Source organism: Anas platyrhynchos, chromosome 2 (genome assembly GCF_047663525.1).
Source record: "Anas platyrhynchos isolate ZD024472 breed Pekin duck chromosome 2, IASCAAS_PekinDuck_T2T, whole genome shotgun sequence".
NCBI lineage: Eukaryota > Metazoa > Chordata > Aves > Anseriformes > Anatidae > Anas > Anas platyrhynchos.
The window spans coordinates 138177179-138195997 of NC_092588.1; the positions used below are offsets into that span (position 1 = coordinate 138177179).

At 38.2% G+C, this 18819-nt stretch overlaps 1 protein-coding gene across 2 annotated transcripts in view; it reads right to left on the bottom strand.

Moving 5' to 3' along the window:
- The window catches only part of CUBN (cubilin), a 140820-nt gene that overhangs the window by 14978 nt on the left and 107023 nt on the right, over window positions 1-18819 (bottom strand). The window contains exons 53-59 of one of the 2 annotated variants that reach the window (XM_005015103.6): window positions 17433-17658; window positions 15076-15263; window positions 12610-12766; window positions 10810-10959; window positions 4599-4799; window positions 2354-2483; window positions 1216-1433 (exon numbers count right to left, since the gene is read on the bottom strand). In XM_005015103.6, coding sequence (XP_005015160.4) covers window positions 1216-1433; window positions 2354-2483; window positions 4599-4799; window positions 10810-10959; window positions 12610-12766; window positions 15076-15263; window positions 17433-17658 — 1270 coding nt within the window. Of the gene's footprint in view, window positions 1-1215; window positions 1434-1795; window positions 2248-2353; window positions 2484-4598; window positions 4800-10809; window positions 10960-12609; window positions 12767-15075; window positions 15264-17432; window positions 17659-18819 lie in introns of those variants that run through there. The other variant, XM_072033674.1, reaches the window with a different exon arrangement.

Below are 18819 nucleotides of genomic sequence, written 5' to 3' on the forward strand. Positions count from 1 at the left end.
GAGTTCCTTATGATGTCACCCTGGAAGCACAAAGCCAGGCTGTGGAGACAACTGATACCTAACGGTTTATAGACAGCAACACTATGAGGCAACACTATGTAACTTGAAATAAGAGTCCACAAGAGTGGTCTGAAAGATTATTGTAGCAACTTCTTTGAGTCAAGCAAAAGAAGAGTTAATAATAGTAACGACCATGAAGTTCTGTGGGAATATTTTTTTTGGCAAAGACTGTAGAACCAGTTATTTTCCTTATCTGTAAATACTTTCTCAGACTGTATCAAATGAGAAAGTCGCTAGCTAGGAGTTGGGAGGGGATTCAATGACTCAGCAGAAGACTATGTTTGTCCTGCTACAAAGGCCTTTCATTCTGAACTGTCTGAGTGCCAGCTTTTTAAACCAGACAATTACCTCTTTCTAAAAGATGCTTTTTCACAAAAACATTGAGTTAATTACACAAGAAACTAGAAGTGATGACATGAAATCAATTTACATGTAATAATAATTTGTTGCTTATCATCCTTAAACAATTCAGCTGTTATAAGAAGGTAAAAAAATCCTTTTAAAATTTGATCTTAAGAATAGACCAGTAGGCTTAAACCTTTTATAGAGAAATAATCAAACTTTGCCTCTCACTCTTGTGTCCATTCAAAACATTTAACATCCGTGCCTTCTCACTATGATCCCATTTACTTGGGGGCCAGCTAACCTGACCAATCTCCCAAATCAGCAGCGATCAGCACAGTGGTGCCTGGGGGGAACCCCAATCTTAACTAATCTTAACTGTTTAATTATTAAACAGTTGTGAGATGAGCTTCAAGGAAATGGAAATGAAGGATAGATGGAAAGGAGGCATTTATAGATGGAAAGGAGGCATTTATAGCACACAACCAACCTTTCAACATTGAAGAATGAGTGTTCTCAAGTATTGCCAGATTTTCACCAAAAGAGATAACTTTGGGTGCCTTCAGTCACCCAAGAAATGTTTGTGCCTCCAAAAAGGCAGGAAAAAGCTAACAAAAAGTAAAATGAATCAGTTCAGAACCAAGTCTGGAATGCAGGGGATCCCACAGTGTTTGCCTTTTACTCAGAAACATTTTTCTGCTTCCAGCACTTTTAGCGAGAGTGAGACCATAGCAGCTGAAAGCTGCTGAAAGCAACCAAAGGAAATTACTTACCAGCAGACTGTTGGGGTTATGAGTCTGATAATATTCTTACCTAAGGTCTCCCTGAACGATGCTTTCCATCCCCTGCCTGATCCAGAGAAGTCCGTGTTAAACACCAGGAACAATTTGTTACTGGAGCTCTTAATATTCGGAGGCAGTTCTGACCCACAGAATTTCCCGAGAAGAGGAGCATGGGTGTCTGAGCCATCATATACAGCCACGTAATCTTTGTAGCAGGAGGGAGATATTTCAAGCTGGAAGCTGTTGAATCTGTAAAGTACGTTGGAGCATTAGATATCACACTTTCATTTCTACTCCTGTGCTATGTGTTTTTAGGGCTTAAGGAAAGCACAAGTAATAGCAATGGTCAAAGCCATGCAAAAACAGGTACCACAAGACATTGCTCTTTGGAAAACAAGCAAGCAGAACTATTAACAGCATGGCAAAACGCTGCAGCCAACCAGCCTCAAAGAAATAATCACCCTCACCCACTGGGCCTCTTCAAGGCAAGCTGTCAGCACACCTCAGCGTTTTGTGAAGAAGCAGATCTCCCCCGTGCAAATATACCCTCTGTCACTTCTGCAAATTGCTTACCCTGCAATTTCCTTGAGCATGTGAGAGGCATGTAAAATGAAGGCTCAGGGTGCAGGCCAGCTGGGTCTACCGCTTAATTGTCTCTGAATTCACAGTCAGCATATATCTGACAGCAGAATGCACCTATCATAATTACTCAGTAGCAACATTTTGTGGCAGCCCATCTCTATTTTAGGCAGGACAGCACACGCTCAAAAGTATACTTTTTCTGGCTGGGTATTATTACTGGGATGTGAGTATCAGCCTTCTAATAGAATTAGCTTTTTTCATATATAAATTCACCACAAGCTTGTAACTGCTAAAGGCTGGCAGAATATAACTAAGTACATGAGCTGTATTTCTACACTTTCTTAATCCTCTTGCTAACCAAAGCAAGAAGCTACAGTTATGATGATGCTTTTGCACATAACAAATTACAGAGAAAGATGTAAGGGATCCTGATAAAGGTGGTGGCTTCAGTGGCCATTTCTCATTTTAGTTCAGCTTTCTCCTTGGAAAATGAAAGACAGAGAGAAAATTGTCAATAATTACTGGTTTTAATTGAAATCAGAGACCACCCTGTCCCCTCGATGCCAAGCTAAACTTTGGTTACATACTTGAGGGCCACTGCTTTGCTGTTTCCAACTGTGATGTAGTATGAGCAGTTCATGTTGTTGTGATAGTCTAGGACTGAATGGGCCGGGCTGCTGAGAACGCCAACAGAGCCATTGAAAGTGCCACCGCAAGCTGTAGGGGAAACAGGAAAAAGCGATCAATGTCTGAATACCAGCTTGGTCCTAAATTTCACAGTTCTTAAAGGAGCTTCTGTTAGTCCTTTTTTAGCCATAAGCAAGGAAAAGCCTTTGAGAAATTAGGGGCGGTCTTTGCTGTCATGCCTAGAAATGTGAAATGCAGAGATATCGATCAAGTCAGGCTCTCCAGCAGAAGACTAGAGTCAGTATCAAGGAAACTGTTAGTCCATACTAAATATCAATGACTATGTTTGAGCAGCTGAGGACTGAGCCCGATTCCAAGCGTGCTGCAGTAGAACCAGGGAGCAGCGGGTTGGGTCAGTGCCCCATGCATCAGGGTAAGCCAGGTATGTGTGGAGGAGCTCTGCACCCATTCTAGCTTCTGAAGAGGAATGTGGCTGATACAGAGGCAATGAAATTCCCTCATTCAAATCCTGGCCCCACGGAAGCCTCTGAAGCGCTGGCAGTGACAAAGAAGCAGCCACAATTGCACATGATGCTTTACCCCTGCCTTTTCTGGAATAATTGTAGGCAGTCTCATTATCCTTCCACCTCCCTACAGGGCTGGGGTGTCACCGTACCATCTGTTCTGTGCAGAAAGGCAGAGAGGAGTCCCCGGGTGTCACTAAACCTGGGGACTGTTCCCCACCTCGCCTTGTGCTGGGGCTTGCCAGCTGCATGCCTGCTGTCTGCCTGAGGAGCAAGTCAAACCCTGCAGATGCAGACTGAGGGCACCGCTTGGCTTCTCAGGGTTTCACACCATGGATGCTGATGAGGCCAGGATGTGGGATAATGTTTGTTTCCAGCCTCAGTGCTTGAGGGAACAAAAACCAATATAAAACCAACTCTAATTTCCATTGTTAGCTTCAGCCTTTATTTTATAATCTTAACTTGGAAAAAAAAAATAATAAAAAAAGGCTTCCCTGCATCCTGTTGATAAATAGCTCAAAGCCACACACACACACAGCTTTTCATGTTTTAAAGGACATGCCATTGCCCAGGCCACCATCTTAACAAAGGCGGTCCCATACAGGGTGCTGCTGGCAGCAGAGCCCCTGGTTCCTCGGCCGCGCTCCGGCTGGCAGCCTGCAGCATTGGCAGATAAAGGACAGGAGCCGGGAGGATAAAGAATCAGCATTATTCTGCACTAGGAGGGGGAAGCCTTTTCCATTTTTTTTCCCCAGCAAACAATACAACCAGAGGGAAGAGGAATGTTAATTGCCAGAATCTGCTTTGTATACAGCAACAAGCTAATAAGGCGGCAGTCATATTTCTCAAATGTCAGAAGTCACAAGTCAGATAGCAGCAACTGACTTTAGTGTGCTGTGAAGGTCTTTTTCCATGAATAACAGCACATTGTCATCTTTCACTGCCATTCTCTCTCTCTTAGCTGTATCAGGCCCCTCATTTTGTATAAAGTATTTAACCTTATGTTTTTTGTTGTGGCTTTAAACATGAGGAACATATTAAGGGAAATACCGCAGTTAAGAGCTCATCCTTTTCTCTGCAGTTAGAAAATGAAATGACTTTCAAAAATCAAAGTAGTGTCTCTTCAAATTAAACTTAGAAAATATTACTAATTGTTTTCAAAATAAATTTAATCTCTTGTGATATTTATATTTGTGCAGATGTACATACTAAGATGGATTTTTTTTTCCTAATACACATTTGTATAAAAAAACAGAGATCTCATGTGAAAGACAAAAAGATTTGTTGAAAAAAATTCTTCAAAAAGATAAATATATCTAGATTGCAATTGTTGTTTACATTAATAACTGGCACTGTAACAGGATCATCAAGTTGGGGCATATAGATGGCTCAATTTAGAGATCCTTTTCTGGTTGACACATTGTATAATGTAGTATTAGTAGAACTGAGAATCAAGCCAGCCTCCTGTATGCTACAGAATATTTTAAATGAACTTCACATTAACTCTCCTTAAATGTTACTAAAAAAAAAAAAAAAAAAGAGAGAGAGAGAGAGAGAGAGAGAGAGAGAAAACTGCCAAAATGGTTCATATTCCTTTTCATAAGGCACAATGTTTTCTACACTGAACCACCATCCAGCCTGAATAGCTCCACCAACCAAGCACAGGGCACGGGCTACTTACCAATTGTTCTGTATCTTGCCTGGAATCCAAAGCCTGTAATGTGTGAGTCAGTGTAGAAGTTGAGCAGCATAGGTCCAAAGACACTGACTGTGTCAGGGAGCTCGTTACCACAGAGCGTGATGACAGGGTGTGCGGTAACCCTGGTCCCTCTGAAGATGCTTACTCCATCATAAAGACAGATTCTGCTCAAGAGTGCTGGGACTGCATGGATACATAATACAGAAGTGTTAGCAACATATTTTTCTTGTGACTTATTGAGCTGCAAGTACACAGGCCTCACACAGAATAAGAATTAAATTTTATATTACTTTCAATTCCAGGATCTCAAGATCTCATTTGCTTTCTAAGAAAGCAAATGCTTTCTAAGAAAAGCAAATTTGCTTTTCTAAGAAAGCAAATGCCTTTTTTTAAATATACAGAAAAACTGAGGGATAAAAAGGCAAAGAGACCTTGTCTATAAAGCATTGGATTGGTTTCATTCAATGCACCCTGGGAGTTTTCTTACTTTTTGCTTCATCATTTGCAAGCATAATGGAAGCTGGGTTGTCATGTGTTTACTGAAGTAAAGTTGTCATGTTTAGTGATCTATAAGCAGCAATGGGGCGGTTATTTTAACTGCAAAGGATTAATCAGGAATTATCTAAGCTTATCAGGAAACACTGTGCCTACTGCTGCAGAGGAGTGATTCCTGCAGATTGTCCAAGCACTGTAAAAAACAGAATGACTTCTATTGAACATGAAGACAGGAATGATCATTCTGTTTCACAGTAATGACAGAGTGATGCAAGCAGGAAGATGTATTGTAGATGGTCTCTGGAATTTTAATTCAAAAATCCTTTCTGCTCTCAATGAAGACCGTGTATTCTAATGTGCTTTAGAATTATGTCAAAAGTGTTACATGGCGCTAGTCTGTCTCTGGTAAGAGTTACTAAGATAAAAATAACCAGCTGTATCAGAAAGTTGATTACATCATTAATTACAAAGTAAGTTAAAATGTTCTCCACATCTTGCCCTACTATGAGAACACTTGATAATGAGATATAATTAAAAACATAATCAATTTTAAAATATGAAGAAATGTAAAAAAAAATGAAATAGAGACAAGCAGAATTTGAGAATGGGAAAGATTTGAGAAAGCAACTCAGATCTCTTTCTGAAAACATTTTGGAGAAAGGCATGATGAGAAATGGATTTCTCAGCAAAGCAAAGGTCCACTGGAAAGAATAAAATGGCTGACACAGGATTGCAGGCAAAAGGCTTAATTTCTGGCTTTGAATTATCCTTATTTGGGCCAATATCACTTATGACCTCTAAATCTTGGTGGGCTTGGTGATTGTTTGATCTTTATCCTGTTCTCTATACTCTTGCTCACACTTTTCCTTAATTTCTTATCATACTAAAATGCATTATTCTGTAAATTTCCCACCCTCAGATTCCTTTATCCTATCTCCTCATCTCATACTCTCAGCCTCTGAACATACTCAGCACATCATCAGCAATACTTCTCTGTGGTTCATTTCCTCTAATTCTATCTTAGATAATTTCTAGTCCAATTTCTGCCCCTTGCATTACAATGGAACTGTTTTCATGAGTCTCCAGAGATCTTTTCTTAGCCAGATGTCAGACCCACATCCTCTCTGAGCTGACAGGCATTTTCCGCATAGCCAGCTCTGTTCTTCTTCATAAAACCTTGCCTACTAAGAGTTTTTGTTCATCCTTCTGGTATTACTGTATTCTCTTTTGTAATACATCCATGAGAATTCAATAAGGCATCTTCTCTCCTGTTGTCCTCTCTTTATCTCCACATTAGTTCTGTATAATCTCATTTACAAGGGCAGATAAAACTACTGGTTCTATGTTTATAACCACAAAGGTCTTCTTCCCTCCTCCAGGCCTCTTTCTGACATACTATTTTTTTGTTTGCTTGTTTGTTTGTGTGTTTTTGGTTTTGTCTCTGAACAGAACCATCAATAGCAGAGCTTTCTTTCTCTCCTAGACTCCTCTGGCATCTTCTTTCTGGACAACCTTATCATTTTGCCTGGCCTGATTAGATCGACGTGTATGATTTGGATCTCTCTTGGTCTTCACATCCAGGTTAGATGTAAATATTGTCAAGTTATTCATCTAGTTAATATCATAAAGATACACTTTTTCCTACCCTCCTGCATGCCTGTGGCTCTCACACAAGAAACAGTGATTTTCCAGCATGGCTACTGTACCATTTGCTCACTAGCCTTGACAATATTTCTTCCAAATACTACTACTGCAGAGACCAATTACTTGGCCTGATGTTGTGAATATGTCCCTCTCTCTTTAAATTTCTGCACTTATTTGCATCAAGGCCTTTTTATTGTCTATCTCCTCTCTATTTATCATCTCTTGGTACCTCTCAGCACTGATACATTGACTCTTGCAATCAAAGGTCACATGATAACAGCTTCAGTTGTCCTTACATTTTAAAATATGACATTGTGTTCTCTCCTTTCCATTTAGCAGGAATTTATTAGTAAAAAGTTCAGACCAACCTCATTATTCTGCAAAAAATAATTTCTTTGATATGATACCAGCAATAAGACCTTGACCGCATTTAGGTGCCTAATTTTCTGATCCCTAATAACAATACCTACTTCCCATTTTTCTGTCTATAGTCATAGATTGTGTTTCATTTTGTGTTGGGGCAGAACCCTTCTTTCTATTTAATGTTCACAAAACTTAAAATAATGAGGGTTTGGTTGACAACCGTAGCATCTGGGATTTATGGTAATACAAATATTAATTACTGATGTAGGTGAATCGTTAACATAGATGTATACTCCTATAATATATTAATCACCTACATAGCACAAGATGCTATTTTGAAAGCATGGAATTACATGTCTTTTATCTATATCTTTCATATATATTATATTTTATATATGTATCTTTCAAAATAATCTATTGCAAAATGTTTTTCAGAATTGCCTAGTAACACCTGAGAAAGCAGATACAGATGACTCTACAGTGAAGCTGTGACCCTATCTAGATTGCAAAACTACATTTGCATTTAAAAAAAAAAAGTTATTAAAACATTTTTTCAGGTTGACATGGTATCAACACAGTGCTGTTGCTTTGTATGGACAGAGTGTAAATACTACAGAATTCTAAAAGCAGATATTGGAGGAGGCCCATATCCATTTCTCCCAATTTTCCAACATTTGGAACTCAGACTTTGTTGGATCTAGTACCAGAAGAATATCACAGCCATTTAATAATACACTACCTATCTTGGAGCTACATTTATAGGGAATTTCATCCAAACAATGACTACAAACAACAGAAGGATGTGATTAATTATTTCCTAGATATGACTAAATATAGATTAAGTTTTATGACTAATTCTAATATGTTAGATTTGCATAGACCTTTGATCCAAGGAGTAAGGACAGATGTACGACAACGTTGATCACTGTCACAGAAATGAGACTGAAAAAACAAATTCACTTCCATCTGTTTGGTTCTTTGTAAAATAACACAACAACGTAGGAGATTCAGAAGCAAAGAGCAACCTGTGCAGCTTCGCAAAGTAGGAAATTAAGAGAGATATTCTGTAACCATGTTTTTCGGTGCAGGAAAGAACATTTTTCAGGCTGCTATGAAATCACAGAGACTAAGTCAAACTCATTTCACAGGATTAGTCTTGCCTATGTTTTGCTGACTAAATCTTAACTGTCATGTATGAGCTACTGTTTATGGCTTCCTGTGAATAGTCAGTGGGTAACGAGGGGCCTTCGGAAGGCAATTCAATCCACCTGTACAACACATTTGTCCTTGAGTTTAAAGCACTATCTTTTGCACTTCAGTACGTGAGAAGATAAATCTAGGTGATGAATCTAAAATAGATGTCTATTTTCAGGGCATCAATGTTAGACAAAAATAAATTTCCTACCTACCAGGAAGCAGACAGTTTAGATTAAATTTTGATCACAAAATCAACAAATACAGTTTCCTCCAGTTTGCTCTTGCTCTGAGTCGTTACTTGCTATATCTAGTGAATAATACATATGAGGTACATGCATGTCATGTTAATTTGGTCCCAGATACTTACATAGTATCAGTGCTGTGGGTTAGCAGCCTCATTTGGAGTTGTTCTTTATAATCAGAACAGGCATCTCACCATAACTGAAAACATAACAACTCTACAGCAGAAATCTGTGACTAACCACAAAGTCATTCAATCGTGTAGCAATGTGTCACTGCACTATAGCCAATTACTTTCTGCCTTCTAACTTTCTGGAAATGATATCTCAACCAGTTAAGTCAATGAGATATGTATGCCTTATAGGCATTATTTTAGATACTTCATTTCATTACTTAACAACCATGAAAAAAACAATTGGATTTCTTTTCAGAGGTCAAATAGGTAGTAAATTACGTTAATTGGAAATGTAGCTAAACTTTAAAAACCCAATCCAGAACATCTGTACTAGTATGGTGAAGATTTTAAAGGCCACACTCAGCCACAATGTAAGCAGGTGCAATGCTTCCTTGCATATAGAATAACTGGAAATGATTTTAACAGATGCTGTCAAATATTGTCCTGCCTTTGCAAAAGAACTAAGGGAGTTCATGCTGAAAACCCTGAGGCACATGTGCTAAACAGATTCAGTGAGACTGATGAATAGAATACATTTTCACTTCTGCATGGTAGTTTGCACGATGGTGGTTTCAATATTTTTTCCCATTTAAACCCATGTAATTTCTCTTTGTTATGGGGCAATCTTTAAAGACTTCCTGAAAAAGATTAACAACTACTGGAAAGTGTCATGCTTCCTCTTTTATAACCAGCTATCCTTTAGCTGATAACCAAGTTTGTTCTTTCATGGCACTAAAAACTTCTGTTTTGCATAGTCTACAGAAGCCAATAGCAATAAAGAGGCAAACCGCCCTACAAGAAATAGAATACCTTTAATATTGTTTAGGTCTACGTTTATTATCACGTCTGTATCACTTGCCTCCTTGGTTTAACTGTTTTACTAATGAAAGCTTAAGTCCATTTATAAAGTAACTGCATGTACACACAGAATACAGATTAGTAATTTAATAACACAGATGTCAAAATAAGCATCATCCGATTCAACCTAATGTTTTAGTGTGTCTGATGAATAATATTGCCTTCTATATGAATAAATTATGTATTTTTTGGTTTGCATTTCAAGTTGTTTTTGTGTTGTTATTTTTTTTTTTTTTTTTTTTTAAATCTTAAAGTAGCAGTTTGTACTGGGAGATGAACAAAATGCTTCAGATAATACCATAATATAATGAAATATTTTTCTAAAACCTAAATTAAGTTTGGGTTACAATACCTTTGAATTCAAAACAGTTCAAAAACTGAAAATGAAAATAAAGAAAACCTCTTTCTTTGTGATTTGGTCTGAAGAAAAAATCAAATTATGCATCCCAGCTCAGTAACAAATGACTCAAAAATCTCTTTGTCAAGGTGACTTCAAAGGAACCAAATTAAGAGATCCTCAAAAATAGTTTGGACATGATGATTCCCTTTTTTTTTCTTTTTTAACGACATCTCCATCCATGAAAATTTGACCCTGTCAAAGTCAGGAAAGTTTAACCGTCTGCACCAATAAGGCCACATATTATATCTATTATTTATTGGCTAAATGGTACCAACATTGAAAATCTCCAGAGAGATTTTTTTTCATGGTAAAGTATAGGGTAACAATTTTTACAATTTTTCAGATACTGTAGTCTTTCACCTAATTTCACTTTCAGGTGTTTATGCATTCTTGTATAACATCCAGGTGTATTTATATCCATTTTATCAGTTAGGGAAACAGACGCACTGAAAAGCAAAACTGGCCTAAGATCAAAAAGATTATAAGAATCAATAGTTTAAAAAAAAAAAAAAAAAGGCAGGAACAAACACACAAATTGGCCACAGTCCCTCCTATACTCTAACCATCTGGCAAATTCCCAGCTTCATTACTGCAAGATGCTCCTCAACACGTGAGATACTCTATCTTTGTTGTTCTGGAGGCTTTCACTGACACAAAACTGACCCCATGCACACTCTCTCTGTAGATGTTTGCCAGTAAACAGTTTTTAGAATGGACCAGTAAAGTAAGCCACCAACCATTTTCAATGACAGAAGACTTAAATGTTTTCAAGTAAGAAGTTACATTCATGGCACATACTGAAATTATAAAGAACCAGTTACCTTCCAAGTGGAAAGTCTCAAACTCTAGGATCACGAGTGACTGTGGACCCTGATCTATGATGTAACTGCAGTTCAAGTTGTTGTCGTACTGACCAGGGTAGTTAGGAGAGACAATAAGACCTTCAGGGCTGGTGAAATTTCTTCCACATCCTGCAAACAGAAATAAATAAGACATTGTTAAAATCCAGGTGATCAGCTCATTTCCATTTGCAGTGGCAAACCCAACAAAGTATGCAAGGTCCTCATCTCTCACTCAGAGACTGGTCAAAAAGCCAGGGAGAGCAATACAGATCATGATGGCAGAAGTAGGTCTTACACAAGCATATAGTAGTGGTTTTGGGAAACACACAGCCTTCCTGCTTACAGCACTTTCAGCTTCACATAGTGTCTTTGCGGGTCGTGAATAAGACCAGACTGTAGTCCCTCAGCCAACTCACCAGAAGGACACAGCACTGTTGTTCTTATGGGTTTGGAAGCTGCACATTTCACAGGCCCTGGGTACACACAAATGTAGCTTAACTGGCTGTGGGTGAGCAGGCACATCAGCAATGTTGCCTCATTTAAAACTGCCTGTGTTAGCCCAAGAGGCAGCATTCTTGCTTCAGGGCTGATGGCCAGAAGGATCCAGCCTGTAGCAGGGCCATCTCTGGGCTGGTTTGCTGTACACAGAGACAGGCCAGGTTTGCCACCTAGAACTACTCAAGCACACCATGCTGTTCATTTTCATGGAGCTCACTCTGATCCAATCAACATTTACAACATGTCATCAGGGGTTTCTCTTTACGTTAAGCCTATGGTTTTATTTTACTAAGAATTATCATTATTATTTTAAATATTATATTAAACCTGTAGCTACAGGCTTAAAATAAAAGAGCACAGTATGCAGCAAAATACTGGTGCAAGTTTAGAAACAGGCCTATGAAGCCTGTGATTGATTGACTACACTAGGAGGTTGCACTTCGCTGTTGTTACTGACAATGCTAGTGCAGACATTATAAAAACAAAAGCCATTTCAGTTTAGGACTCTGTATATTTCCATAGCGTCTTCCATTAAGAATTTAATTTCTCATTGTTTTACTCTGAATCAAGCAAAAAGAAAATAAGAAAATGTTTCCCTTTGGCAGCATCCAAAAAAAAAAAAGAGAGAGAGAGAGAGAGAGAGAGAGAGAAACAAACACAAACTAAACAGCCAGTGGCAATTGGCAATTGGGTATTACCTCCTACACTTCCAGTGGGTATGACCCTCACAAAGCACAAGCCATGGGGAAAGTAATGAGAGGCCCACCCAAGAAATGCCACTTGAACTATGTGAAATGTAAATACAACAAAGCAAAGGAAAAGCCTGAACAGACGTTGAGAAGTCATCTCTCCTCCTGAGAGCAGTTTATGTGAAGATCATGGGCTACACCATACACTGAAGAAATTGCCATAGTGTGCTTTGAAAAGACTAGAGATACATTTCTAAATGAAGACCAGATCCTTTTTCCTTTTTAAAGAAGATTATGGCTTTTGCTTCCAAGTACACCCATTAAATAGAAAAAAAAATCTTACCACTTAAAGCCTATTTATTTCTTTTCAGCACACTGAAAAGGCAAAGATGGCTAAGAATAACTACAAAGTTAGAGCAGCATGGAGGATTTTCCAGTCCCAAAACTGGGGCACACAGTGCTGCTGTTGTGTTCAGTAAGGGAATTCTTGTGTTTGAAACCTGGGCATGGGCTTCAACACCTTGTTGGACTGAGGTCTGACTTGCTCATACAGACCAAACTAATCCAAAATGGAAGATTTTATACCACTTACTGCTTATGAAAGATGCAGAGAAACCACGCCCGGGAGCATCCTGAGACTGAAAAACTGTAGTTATCACATTGCTTGGAGCAACAACAGGGGCAGGAGCTGAACTTCCACATCCTGTGGTTAACAAAGCTTCTTCTTCTTCATCATTTCCTCTCCACACCTGACAAGACCAGATTGGAAATGGTTTAGTGCTTTCAAAGCCCATGTAGTCTGTGGGATCCCATTACCACAAATTCCATATACAGTTAGTTGTTCTTCCAATAGACTTAAGGTCTTTCATCTCTCACTGAAACTTGGTTGTCTATATTGGAGCTATTCACTCTTTGTTCACTTTACAGTCAGTGGAGACAAAAAGACTTCTCCAAGGAGTGAATCATAGAATAATTTGGACTGCCAGGGATCTCTGAAGAGTATCTGGATGCCATTTGCTCCAACCCTTGCTGACAGCAGGGCCAACTTAGATCCCCAGGAACTAGAGAAAAATATTTTATGCACATCCTACCTCCATTTTGTCTCTGAAAACTTATTTCCACACTCTCTGTGAGTATGAATATCAGTATAAACAATGAATTATGCAATCCTTGTGTTATTCATAAGTCAATAAAAAACAAAGAAACACCAGAAGATCTGGATCCTTATCCTTAATATCTAGTGTTGCTAGTCAAAAATGATTCCAGGTTTTGTTATGTTGGATTCAATGTTCAATGACAAGTATCAAATGATGGAAAGGGTTAGAAATTCAGTATTCAAAAAAATTTATAAAAAATATTATTTTTAAAAAATATTATTTCAACTGTATCAGTAGCCAGTTTCAATTCAATCAAACTGTGCATTCAAGAAGCACATGCATGTTTTAGTTGTTCAAGTGAAACCCACTTCACGTAATTATTTAAACATGTACTTGAGGTTCACAGTTTAAGCACTGAATTTTGTCACGCACATAAAATGAAGCACAGGCATAAATGTTTGATGTTTGAGTGCTTAAATCATTTCCTGAATCAGGATGTTTATTACCAAGGATTTGAAACTTATGCTTTAAGAAAAAAAAGCAAAAGGGATTTATTGTAATAATAATTTTTTTTTTCATCAATGTGTTCTAATGCTTTTTGATTGTCTTGTATACCAAAAATATATGAAAAATAAATAACATTTCATTTTTAGGTTAATGTGTTTGAAATAAGTCTGACTGGAACTAAAACAACCATATAAAATTCTGATTGCTCTAAGAGATGATCCTATAGAAAGGGTTAGCCAAGGGTTAGTCTGTAAGTGTAAGCATATGAATACCCTCATTCATCTGGCCAGGTGTGAGAGGCAACGGATGCTCACAGGATTAATACGAACAGTCCATGGCCTGTTCAAGATTTTGCAAAGTCACTATTGATTTGGGATTTCTCTTTTTCAGCTGCTCAGCTTGGAGCGATCATGAGAAACTTACCCCTGTTCAGCACTTTTGCATATCCAGACACCTTCGTACATCTCAAATGGGACATTCAGAAATGGAGGTGAGCATTACCAAAAATTGCAGGTTTGTCTCTAAGGACAAAATCTCCGATTGATATAGTTTTGCCCAAGCTATTTAGGACAGTTTAGAAATTTGAATTTAAAGCACCTTTATTGGGTAATATTAAGACTTTTATACTACCAAAACTTTATTGTAATATATTACAGCAGTTAATCAGTGGAGCGGGCTATGAAAAGTCAAATCTGTTCTTTTTTTTTTCCTACAACCTTCAAAAATGAGTGCAAGTGAAGTTTGTAAGTTACTAGCTGTAGATCAGATGTAAAGCTGCTCAAGTCTTCCTACATGTTGTCAAATTATGTTTGCCCTTTATTGCAAGTGGGAGTTGTACTGCTGTGGAGAAAATGTGCACAAAAACACTGTGAACACATGCCAAATGCCTGAGAAAAAAGTAACAGTGTGAAAAATTCAAAGCATGTCCACTCCATTCTATTGCTTTGAAAACAAGTGGCCCTTGACAACCTATGAAAGATAAAATGCAATCTTTGTTGTTTGAAATAATAATAAATAATAATAATAATAATAAATAAGGATTAGAACAATTTGGACAGCTTAGAAGTTTTTTAGAAGTATAGTGTCACATTCCTGTATTATTACTCATCAGAATAATTGAAAAGGTCTTTTCACTGCAGTAAGTTTCTCATTATTTCCTGTTTCTGAATCAGATGTACTTTTCTCATATTTGTCTTTTTGGGGGCAGTATGCAAGGAGAAGGGTCCCTGCTGGAGGTGGAGCCCCAAGTGCTGATAAAAATTAAAAACATATACAAGCCTGTTCTCAGAGCATACAGGAAATTGACTGTATTGGTACAAGGACTCTGCTGTAAATTAATTGATTTTTTTTTTTTGTCTTGACATCTTAACCATGACAATATTGTAAAACAAAATTCTGGAATGATGACTTCTTACAGCACTGCACTGCTGATCTCATGCCAACAATCATTTTACCTTCACATAACTGCTCTGGCAGCTTCCATCACTATCTGGGATCTGGAAGTTATTGTGGAAGTTCATCTCCAAGTGTTTGCTTTCATGCGTAATGATGGTCCACATGCATCTGCTGTTCACAGGAAAGTTTTGAGGCCAATGAGGAGACTTGATCATACCGCTATCTGAATGAAGGATTCCACCACATCCTGGAAAAATGAGCAATGTGTGGGAGAAATGTTCAAATATTTCATGTTGGTGCTCTCAGAGAACTTAGCTTTGAATAGCCACTTACTTCTGAGGCTCTGAGACTGAGAGAGCAGAAGCCCCAGCACCCATTCATACCCATCTTTTGATTAATTTCCCTTCTCCCTACCCTGCAGCAGGGAGAGTACTACACCCCAGAAAAGGTCTCTCCTTGCACTTCACTTTCTTTCCTTCACAAGTTCTTTCTCCTTGCCATTTTATACCCTTTTGCTCTGGTCCATCAATATGCCCCTGACGTGGCATATAATACCCTGAGATGTGGGTATTGTTCACATAAAGGGTAAGCATTAATGAGGAGCTTCTCCTGAGACTATGATGGTTCCCTCCTGCACAACACAGCATGAACACCATGACTGACAGCCATTCATAAAAGTACCCTGGGGGAAAAAAAAATATACTGCTGAATTCTTCATTTTCTCACTCCACAAAATGTGAATATTGCAGTTCCACATGTGAATCTACTCAAGCTACATCCGTTCACCCAGAACAAAATAGTGACTTCTCCCCAGCCCAGGCAGCCCTGTGGATCTCAGTAGGATTATGGAGAGGGCTAAAAAACATGCCTTTAAAAATTGTTAACAGATTCATTTATAAAGGGGAATGGCTGGTCATGTCTCTGTGGCAGCTCATGTTCTTATACGTAATAAGCTGAGTTAATTTGAAACATGCTTGCAAATACGCTGCCAAGAATAATTTACTAGAGCTATGCGTACAGTACAAGCAACCCATTATTATTTCAGAGATGATATAGTAAAAGCATGAATAAAGGAAAAAAAAAAAAGAAAAAAAGCTTTATAATCTACTTTTTTTCCCTTAATTAAAAAATATGTATTAGCTTTAAAATATTTTATTTTTCATTCTTTTGTATTAGATAGTGGCAATTGTGTTTAGCAGGATATGTTTTGCTCACACATGTGAAATGTAAGCCCCCAGATTCCTAGTGGACAAATGACAAGAAAGCTAAGAGAAGGAAACAAAGTATGTTTAAAAAAACAAACAAACAAACAAACAAACAAACAAAAAAAAACAAAAGAGAGAGAGAGAGAGAAAGGAAGAAATCTTGGAAATCTCGGAGAGAATACCAACTATGCACATAGTATGTGTATGCCAGTGCCTATTACATCATTGAAGAGTGGCCCTCCTTTTAAATGAAATCCCAGTGGAAAAGTGTCAAAACTTGCTTAGGTGACAGTCTATATTCATGCAAGCACAAACTATCAATACATTTAAGACACTCCCTCACACCAGGAAGTTACCAATATTCAGTTCAGGCATTTTAATTGGCTGTGTGTGCTGCTAGATAATTAACTGATGGAAAGCTGCTCACCACCAGCCAGAAGGATTACAGCTGGAGGTGATGCTGGTGGATGCACTGCCTGCTCTGTGCTGAAGTGGGGTGATGCCATGAATTTGGCCCCGCCAACAGCCCACAAATTTACACTTGCAGTTAGCCACCTCCTCAAGGACAGTGTGTAGATGGTGAACTACCTTAATTATTATTTTTTTTTCCAAAGAGATGATAATTTCAACAGAGAAGGCAGCACCTTGAAATGTAGTTCAATGTAATTCAGTCCTGTATGCATACCACCTTCAAAAGGGTACCAACATCTTCACTAAAGTAGAAAAGTCTTAAGGTTGCTGAGCCACGGGTGCTCTTTGAGAAACTCTGTCTGGCCCTTTGTTTTGCAGCTCACTTCTTCCTAGTTTTAGGTGTTTAAATCAAATCAAACTGAGAAACAAATATTATTTGAGAAATTAAATCTCTCATAGTTACTGACAATAGATATCACTGCTGGGAAGATAATGAGCATGGTATCAATTTACAGACATCAAGAGCTGCCTGTAGAAGACTTAAAAAGTACAAAATCTTTCCAAATTTTATTTCATTATGTGTGATCAGACAACACTGGTTTAATACTTGACTCTTATAGTACTGGCTTCTCTCAGGAATGCTGAAGATATTGACAGGTATTCTTTTTGTTCTGGAATATAAACTTTGTTCTGGAATATAAAGAGGAAGAATCCTGTTTCATTTTCTAGTTGAAAAGTGCTGGGTAGATATGATGTACTGCTGTGTTAGACCAGACAAAACAGAACAGTTTTTCTCTTACCTAGAGATTCTGCTGTCCACGTGGCATAAAAGCCACCTCCTTGAATTGAATGGTCAGAGTTAAAGATAACAACTAACTTGTTGGAACCAGACCGAATGGTCCCAGGGGACGTGTTTCCACAATATTTTCCTATGGCAGGAGAGCCAGGAGAGCCACCATTCAGAATAGTAACAGAGTCCCACTTACAAAGTGAATGATTTTCAACATGGAAGGCTGTAAAAGTAAGCTGAAACACACAAAAGCAACATTTAGAGCCTAGCACCAGCCACACGGGTGGAGGGGTTAGAACAATTCCGGTCAGATCCCATAGCCATCCTAGCACAGTGATTTCTGGGTATGATCAGAGGTCTGACCCTTACTTCACTTTCCTTTCCTGCAAGTGTTGCATGGAGTCTTGCTGCTGTAAGTAACAGCAGCTACTTAGCACCAAGGCAGAAATGAAAGAGAAACACTCAGGTTCAAAATTGGCAATACTGGGATTTAACCATATGCTTGAAGTTGAGTGTGGTTCAGAACTGTCTTGAATATGCACAAGTGTTGAACTGAACTCCTGCTCTCTCACAGCTTCTTATTATGGAAGCATAAGTAGCTATGAAAGCAGGAAGATAAGGATTTTTTTTCTCATATTATTTTGCATCAGAATACTTAACAGTTGCTAAAAATAATGTTAGTTGCTATTAAATCTGAGAGAAACATTTGCATGGTTGGTTCCTGTGGGCCTGAATGCATCACACAAATAGACTGGGCTGGAGAGGCAGCTACTGCCCCTATCTCCTTCCCACACTGATAATATTTGTCCTTGGGGTGATATGACCACAGGTGGGATTTCCAGTTCACAGATTTAGATTGCCAATCCAGTAGACTCCTGGATTTGTTGATGTTGCAATACTGATGTACATTAATGACTGCCCGGCCCTCTTCCAATTATTCCAATTAGTGTTTTTTTTTTGTTTGTTTGTTTGTTTGTTTGTTTTCCCAGTTCCAGGATTGGGATCTTTGTGGAAAAGTTTAGCAAATACATAATATGTCTTCCAGTAACTTTTATGGCTATTCTTTTCCAAAAAAGCTCTACCTGAGGCAAAGACCAAATACAAATTTAGCTTAAATAGTTTAAGTTTGGAACTTTACCAGCAACTGAAACTGATAGCTTATAACAGAAAAGGTTAGTCTGCCTTCACAGAGGGGGCTGCTACTCTGTCTTTTGAAAACAGAAATTTAAGATTAGTTCTGCTTTAAATAAATTTGTGGATTAAATAGAACTTTTGTGTTCTACTAAGATCTTCCTGTATTCCCTATAAATAAGCAAATACCTATTCAGTTATCAAAATATCATGCAACAGAACAATTAGGACTATGGATTTGCACTTCAAAGAAATTCCTTTGTAGT